At 48.2% G+C, this 8,543-nt stretch overlaps 1 protein-coding gene across 1 annotated transcript in view; it reads right to left on the bottom strand.

Moving 5' to 3' along the window:
* TGFBR2 (transforming growth factor beta receptor 2) overlaps positions 1-8,543 on the bottom strand; it is a 91,639-nt gene that overhangs the window by 2,921 nt on the left and 80,175 nt on the right. The window contains exon 6 of the mRNA XM_042955687.1: positions 2,758-2,885. Within this exon, the coding sequence (XP_042811621.1) occupies positions 2,758-2,885 (128 nt within the window). The remainder of the gene's footprint in view (positions 1-2,757; positions 2,886-8,543) is intronic.

Here is an 8,543-nt window from a genome sequence, read left to right as displayed (position 1 = left end):
CGCGACAAGGACTCTCCAGGAGGCCTCTGAGGTGCAGTAGCATCCCGGGTACCGGAAAATTCCCATGAAGTGGCCCCTGATACCCTGTCACGCCTTCCTATTTCTTTAGAGCAGTTTTTGGCCTTATTGTTTAGGGTGGTCTTAGGTTCATAGCAAAACTAAGCGGAAAGCACAGAGGGTTTCCGAACACCTCCTCCCCTGACACATATAGCGTCCCCCACTACGGACATCTCGCATCGTGTGGTCCATTTATTCCAGTCAAGGAACCAACACGGACACATCGCTACCAACCGAAGTCCATGGTTTATACCGGGGGACGCGCTAGGGGTTCTGCCGGATGTACAACAGCATGGAGGCATATGGTTATAGCCCACCGAGTAAGTTCCCTGCTCTAAAAGTCCTCTGTACCCCACCACCCCTCCTTCCTCTTTCCCTGAGCCCCTGGAGACCACTGATCTTCCTGCGTCTATGGTTTTGCCTTTTGAGAGCATCTTATAGTTGGAATCACAGACACCTTTCTATTTAAACAGGGTTAAATACCCCAGTCAGAGTGAAGTCCAAACCTTGGGCTGGTTTCCTCCTGTGAAGTCCCACGTTCTCTGGACAGCTTCCGGCAGCTGCCAAGGATGACCCCTCGTGCCCCGCTCCTCCCAGAGACATCAGGCTGCACCCTAGGAAGCAGCTGTCTTTGTAAGTCAGCCGTGCTAGACTCCAGGCTCTGTCAGAAGGTTCCGTCCAGCCCCATAAAGACGCCGTTCAAAAGGGCCATTCAGGGGCGCCTGGGTGGCTCAGCTGGCTAAGCGTCCGACTTGGGCTCAGATCATGATCTCACAGTCCGTGAGTTCAAGCCCCGCGTCGGGCTCTGTGCAGACAGCTCGGAGCCCGCTTCAGATTCAGTGTCTCCCTCTCTCTCTGTCCCTCCCCCACTCGCACTCTGTCTGTATCAAAAACTTAAAAAAAAAATTTTTTTAAAAAGGAGGGGGTGGCATTCAGGAAATGCTGCCCAGTACGGTGACAAGGGTCTTCTCTCAGGGGTGTAATTTTTATTTTGCAGTGCAAACACGTTCATCATTTCAAGTCCTTTTTGGCAACCAAGCAGGCAGGGGTTAAACAGAGAGGCAGACGTAGGGCGTGCGTCCGGCAGTTAGAGGCTCCCCATGGTCACTGGTGATCTTTGATACAAGTGGCCCAGGAGGGACGGATATACCCCAGCACCTGCCCCGAGAACCGGCACGTTGCTGTTGAACATCCACCACAGGTAACTTTCCCAACACACCTAGGAGCCTCTCCCTCCCTTCCTGCCCTGTGAGTGAATTCATGATGTTGAATTAATTGTAAAATTCACCTAATTGACGGTATTGATTGATGGCCTGTTAAGAGTGGAGTGGTACTGTTGGTACACAAGTAACATTTATTTTATTCTGGCCCTGTAATTACAGGCAGTAAATTAAATTAAATATTAAGCATTAACGTGAAATCAATAGGGCAACAAATCTCATTAAGAGAAAAAATGTATTATGCAAATTCTTTCCAGAATTTTATCATCATGAATAATGGCTTCATTACAAGAACCATACAGCAGAGGAGGCAACGGGGTTTGAAAGAAATAACCCCAGTGCCTGCTGACTTCGGAAGGAACCCAAAACAGCCTTGCGTTTTCAGCCAAAGAGGGTTTGCCCGAAACCCCGGGGAAGCCCTGGGCTACCATGGCCTGGTTCAAGCTCTACGCCGACTTTATTAGGGACTGTCTGCTGAAGTGGCTCCGGGCCAGGATTGGCACCGACCAGGCTTCCGGCTCCATCTGTCTTCCTGATTGTGCGTGATCTGTTGTCTCTGTTGCTTATCTCAATTTGCCTTGCCCTTCGGAAAACCTATGACTTAGCCCAGCCTTCACTGGATAAGGGAATTCTTCCAAAGGAGGCCATCAGAGGGTCTACCCAGGAGAAAGATCAGCTCTGTCCGTGAGACAGGAGCACACGGCTCCCTCTCGTCCTTCCTTCACCCTCTCTCCCGAGTATGTCGCACAGCTCTCTTGCCCTGGCAACCTATCACTCACTTTCTTCTGCTTCTCTGACCACCGCTCTCGTCAAGATGCCCCCAAACAAAGAATTTGGAGAGTTCACCCCGAAAGTCCAGAACCGCTGCCCTTCCACAGATGCCCTTGCCTACCATCTCTCAGAAAAAGAAAAGAAACAGCAACAGCCCTGAGGATGCTCCCCACAGACAGATTTCCTATTTGTTCACTTGGACCTTCCTACTTCTCCCGGCTTTCTTTTATGGCAGAGCTGGTGTCCTTCCAGACCCAGTGTGCGCGGCCGGCACACGGCCATGAGCACACGGCACCCGCCCCCCCAGTCCCACTGGGGGACAGACTCTGCTTACTTCTCACTCTTAGAGCGGAAGATTCCCAGGAGACGGTATTTGGAACCCAGAAGGGAACAAAACATAAACACGCTACGTAAAGGCTTGGGGGGTGAGGGGCAGAGGCTGCCAACAAAATATTTTAACGCCAGACCCAAGCGGGCTTGCGTAACGGGACGACGGCCTGCAAAGGATTACTGGAGCGCCCTCTTTGAATGGTGTGTCTGCCGCGTGAGTCCACTTCAGTGACATTTTCTCTAGAAACAAAACCTAACAGGATCGTGGAGCACCAAGCGGCCCGGCCTCCGACTGAAGCCCAATATCCTAACATTCTCTCCTCTACTAGAGGCCACTTCAGACAAATCTGCTTCTCCCTTCGGAACAGCAACTCCTTACCTGGTGGTTGAGCCAGGAACTGGGAATTTCTGGTCGTCCTCGGTCTCTCAGCACATTGTCCTTCATGCTCTCAACACAGGGGTGCTCCCGCACCTTGGAACCAAATGGAGGCTCGTACTCTTTCACCTCTGTTAAAGAGAGCAGGTGAGCAAGGCCGCTGAGAAGGGCGTGGGCAGCTTGGGGACAAGAACAAGGTGAGCAGCCTGGCCGAGTACCCTGAGCCACTGAGCATCGAAATGTATCTGTGATTCCTCTGAGAGCAATGCTTAAAGAAGAGTGGATCAAAATAAGAAAGAAGGAGTAGTTGTGGAAAGAGCCAGAGAAATGATGGATGATTGTCAAGCTCTTGCTACATGCCAGGGACTGTGCTAATGGCTGCGGACGGTGAAGAATGGGACCAACAAGGTCACTCAGCGTACATTTTCATGCGGGCATTCTCAGGGGGATGATGTTGCCCCAAGAGGGCAACACTGGTTCTTGGGAGGTGGAGAAGTCTTACACATCACCATGGTTTGTAGCCCTACAAAGGTCCCTGGGACCCACACAGGTTTAATAGGTGGTGGCCAACTTCATGGGGATACCCAGCCTAAAAATGAATGAAATGCTCACACAAGTTACAAAGTGGATGAACCTCAAGCATGTTATGTTAAGTGAAAGAAGGCAATCACGAAAGGAGAAATATCATCTGATTCCATTTACATGAGGCACCTAAAATGGACTAATTCATAGAGACAGAAGGTAGACGGGTGGTTGCTGGGGACTGGGAGGGTGCGTGTGTGTGGGAGAGAGATGGAGGGTTATTGTTTAATGGGTACAGAGTTTCAGTTGGGGGAGATGAGAAAGTTCTGGAAATAGGTAATGGGGATGGTTAAACATCACTGTGAATGTACTTAACGCTAGTGAATTCTACACTTAAAAATGATTCAGACAGTGAATTTTAGATTATGTATGTTCTTCCAGGAAGGAAAATCACTGATGCAGAGTAAGGATTAAGGAAAAAAAAAACTGTTGGGGTGCCTGGCTGGCCCAGTCAGTAAAGCATGCGACTCTTGATATGAGGGTCATAGTTCAAACCCCACTTTAAGTGTGGAGCCTACTTAAAATTAAAACACGCACACACACACACACACACACACACACACACGAGAAGAAAAAAACAAAAAATGTCTATAAAGACTCCTAAGGCCAGCAATGATGACAAAAACATTGAGCAATGCTGTTTAGTGGGATCGCAGAGGAGAGAGATTGACAACACATCAACAAACAAAATTTAAAAAGGTAATTTTCCTTTAGTGGTACATGTGACAAAGACGATCAGAGAGGATGCTGTACTCCTTCCCTAGGGCTTCAGATTTCAACTAAAGTGAATCTCTTTATAGAAACTTCCTTGAATATCCTTCAAGACATTCCTGGCTAGATGTCCTGGGCAGAGCTCTATGTTAGCATGTATCATATTTTGCTATAGTCAAATTTATTGGTCTCATCTAACAAGATTGTGTGCATCTGAGAGTAGGTTCAGACTCCCTTTGGTCATCCTTGTATTCCCAGCACCCCTGGTAGGGCCTCCTCTACAAGAGGCTCTCAATTAATACTTTGTTGAGGGATGGATGGATGGATGAATCTTAGATCCCGTCCAAAGTGGCAATGCCTAAACTCTAAGTGAATACTAAAACAACGCAGTAAGTGGGTGGGGATCCCCTACATGTCAGTATGGCACAGGACAGCCTAAAAGACTGAAAACACTCCTGTACTAAAACATATCTGGGGGCACCTGGGTAGCTCAGTGGGTTAAGCATCTGACTTCAGCTCAGGTCATGATCTCGTGGCCTGTGAGTTCGAGCCCTGCGTCGGGCTCTGTGCTGACAGCTCGGAGCCTGGGGGAGCCTGCTTTTGGTTCGGTGTCTCCCCTCTCTCTGCCCCTCCCCCACTCGTACTCTCTCTCAAAAAAATGAATAAATGTCAAAAAATAAAAATAAGTAAAACATGTCTGTGCTGGAAATGGAGGATGGGCTGGATCCAACATTTTCCCTACAGAAACCAGGACCTTGGGCTTTTAGCAAAATAATCTTGTTTAATGAGTAAACCTTTCAATAAGTTGCCCTTCCAGGCTAAGAACTGAAGAAGCTTTTGAGGCAAATGACATTTTGAAAATGGATTGCCTGTTCTTATTTGTTTGTTTTCTCCCCTTTCCCAGAACCCCACTTGCAGATTCATCTTCTGTGGCACCCCCTCTAGCCCCCAAATAGAAGATCTTTTTTCAGGAAATTTGTGATGAAGGCTTCCCATCACATTGAGGTGAGCACAGACCATCCTTTGGTGTGTCCACTTTTGCCCCTCCAGTGCCACAGCACTTAACCCTTCCTGCTCTCGAGGTGAGATCTGAATTTTGACCTGCATAATACTTCTTTCTTCCATTCCCTCATCTTCTTCTACAGACTGTACATTCCTAAGGCCCAAGGCAGAGGCTGAGTCTAGTGTCCTCTGATTCTCTGCTCAGTGCTAAAAACTGTGCCATATACATAGCAGGCATGCGACAGATATGAGTTGGGTCGAATTCTAGAAGCCGAGGACTGGTAATCAGAGCTGGTTCTCAGTACAGTTTACTCTGATCTAAATATTGTCTTCTATAAAAGGAAGGGGCTGAAGTGGATGACCTCCCTGTCGCCCTCCGGATTATCTTGTAATCCAACCTAGTCAAATAATATGATGCCCTCTTACTTCCATGTCTTGAGGTATGCATATTCTAATACAATATAATGGGATAGGATTTGTATATGATATAAAGTGTTCCTTAGATAATGTATCAGTCCACACACTCTCCATTTCCAACTGTTTTGGCTGCCATAGCTAGCATTGTTGGCTCCCTGGCTCTATACCTTAACCAAGCCAAGAGCACCAGCCCCCAGCTACCACAGGTGTTGAGTCCTAAGAGACCACAACTTCACCCTCCTCTGGAGGATTGCCCTTCGCTGATGAGAGCTGCCTGGCCTAGAGATTTCCAGAAAGCCTCACCCTGAGAGACAGCCGGCAGCCAATGATAAATTAACGTGGGAGTATTAATAGTCTAACCCTCTTGCCTCTGCAGGGAGATAACCATGGTACAATTCATACTCTAGAGTTCCCCATGAGATGAGGCTGAGGCTAGACCTCTCCTGAAACTACAGGCTTACTGCGGTTCTCCCCTTCCCTTACTCCCTTCTCCTGAGACCTCATCCGCAGTAAACCACTGCACAAAACTCTTTGTTTTAGATTAGTTCTAGGAAAGCCAGCCTAAGACAGCAGTCAAAGAAGTGTTTTCTCTTCAGGTCGATCTCTCAGCTAAACTGCACCACCGGACCCTGGTTGCAAAGTCACCCTGAGGAAGCCTTGACAGGGCTTCTTCCTGAGAAAGTGAATGTACTAACCCATCAACAATTCCCACAGCACAGGGCTCACAAAGGGGCCGGGGATGACTGCAGTCAGGGAAGGAAACTGGGCGGGATCAGAATCAATCCCAGGTGTTGAGCTCATGGCTAAGATTCCTAGAGAACAAAGAAAAAAAAATCTCCAGAGTTGAGGTTGTCATAACCCAGGGCCAATTTATTTAATTTCCAGTTCTAATCTTCAAAGTTCCACAAACCACACTAATTTTGTAAGTTCTGTGGGGACTAACGCAGGTTTCCATGGGGAATGGGGGCGAGCTGACGATGGCAGAGGGCATTAGGCATGGGCTTGTTTTCTGCTTAAAGAAAAAGTAATGAATGCCCCTTTGGAAAAGAAGACAAAGGCAACAGTCCTTTCCCAGAGTGAAGAGATATTTAACTGGATTACTTCCTATTTTTCCTAAAGCCTTGGGAAGCTGTGAGATTTGTCAGACTCCCTGGTATCCCTGAGGGGTAGGAGTCTGTGACTTGTGGGAGATAACGTAGGCAGGTGAGGTCAAGGGCAGTCTGAAGGTGGCTGGCAAAGGAATGGATTCTCTGAGCTGAACTGGGAGAGTGTGACTCTATGAATCTCCTTTTAAGTTTAAATTAGACAAGTCTGGGGGCGCCTGGGTGGCTCAGTCGGTTGAGCGTCCGACTTCAGCTCAGGTCATGATCTCGCGGTCCGTGAGTTCGAGCCCCGCATCGGACTCTGTGCTGACAGCTCAGAGCCTGGAGCCTGTTTCTGATTCTGTGTCTCCCTCCCTCCCTCTCTCTCTCTCTCTCTCTCTCTGCCCCTCCCCTGCTCATGCTCTGTCTCTGTCTCAAAAATAAATAAAAACATTTTAGATAAATAAATAAATAAATAAATAAGACAAGTCTGGGGCACCTGGGTGGCTTAGTTAAGCGTCTGACTTAGCTCTGGTCATGATCTCACAGTTTGTGAGTTCGAGCCCCGCACTAGGCTCGCTGCTGTCAGCGCAGAGCCGGCTTCGTGTCCTCTGTCCCCCTCTCTCTCTGCCCCTCCCCCACTTGCACGTTCTCTCTCAAAGATAAACACTAAAAAAAGAAAAATAGACAAGTCTGGGTGACCATGCTGTGACCCACACTGGCACACCCCCATCCCTTAATAACGAGGTAGTCTTTCCAGTGAGGAAACGGGACTTAAAGTATATGCATGTTAAAAAAAAATAAAACTAAAGTGTATGCATATTTTCAGCTGACTTTTCTTCAACTCCCGGTGACTGTCATATTTACATAACATACATTTTTCAAAACAGCTAAGCGGGCTTTTTGTCTTGAGGATTTTTGCAATTCCTCTTTCTTTGCTTTTCGCCCTCAGTTTAAACGTACACACTCCCACCCGTTTTTTAAATCATGCCCTATAACAGGTAAAGATGACCTGTGCTTGGCAGCATGTGTCCCTCTGCTTCTCAGTCACCGGCTTGAATCTCTGATCGTGGAGACCACTGTCTGCCAACATTCTTTTCCTTTTCTTCCCTTCTGTGGCTGTGAAGGCAATGCCTTCTCAGGTCTCTACTCAGGTTGTGGAGGATGACCGCCGACAGACATTGTAAGAGAGGCTGTTTCTTTCTTCCTGGAGGCCAGGTGCTAACTGCTCCTCGGGTCTGGTCTGCTCAGAGGCCCTCAGGATACCGTGCATATTTTCTTTGCTTCAGCAGGAGGAGGCGGCCACAGAGACCGAGGTGGAGGCCTAAGCCCTGGGGCAGGTGGTTGAGGGCAGGAAGCCTCTGTCAGCCAGTTGGGCACCGATGGTCCTTCCTGGGATGAAACCTCAAGCACTGAAACCCAGACGGTCCGGGGACTCGAGCAGACGTGGTGACTGGCCAAACCAGAGGTTGGTTTTCAGCTCCAACTTTCTCCCATGGTTTCAGGCAACTAGGGGCTGAGCTGCTTCATCCACTCTGGCAAAATTGCTCGGTCCAGGTTACATGTCTTTTATCCCCGTCTGTTTATCTTTTGTCCTTATCTGTTGTTCATGTTCGTGCTTAAAATGCTTTTATTTTAGAAAATGCATGTGTTTAAAACTCCAAAATTACTAAGTAGACGGATATAGGCAAAAGCAAATCTTTGTCCCACTCCTCATCCTTAGTCTCACAAAAGTGGCTTAGGTGCAATGCTGGGATTAAAAGTGATAAAGGGCATCTGGGTGGCTCCGTCGGTTAAGCATGTGACTCTCGATCTTGGCTCAGGTCATGACCTCACGGTGGGTGAGTTCAGGCCCCGAGTCTGGCTCCATGCTGACAGCACAGAACCTGCTTGGGATTCTCTCTCTCCCTCCGTCTCTGCCCCTCCCTGCTCACGCAAATGCTCTCTCTCTCAAAAACAAACTTCCCAAAAAAGTGATTTAAATTTGCCCCTTAC

Source organism: Panthera leo, chromosome C2 (genome assembly GCF_018350215.1).
Source record: "Panthera leo isolate Ple1 chromosome C2, P.leo_Ple1_pat1.1, whole genome shotgun sequence".
Taxonomy (NCBI): domain Eukaryota; kingdom Metazoa; phylum Chordata; class Mammalia; order Carnivora; family Felidae; genus Panthera; species Panthera leo.
The sequence above is the reverse complement of the archived record's forward strand: the minus strand, read 5'-3'. Positions and strand labels throughout refer to the sequence as shown.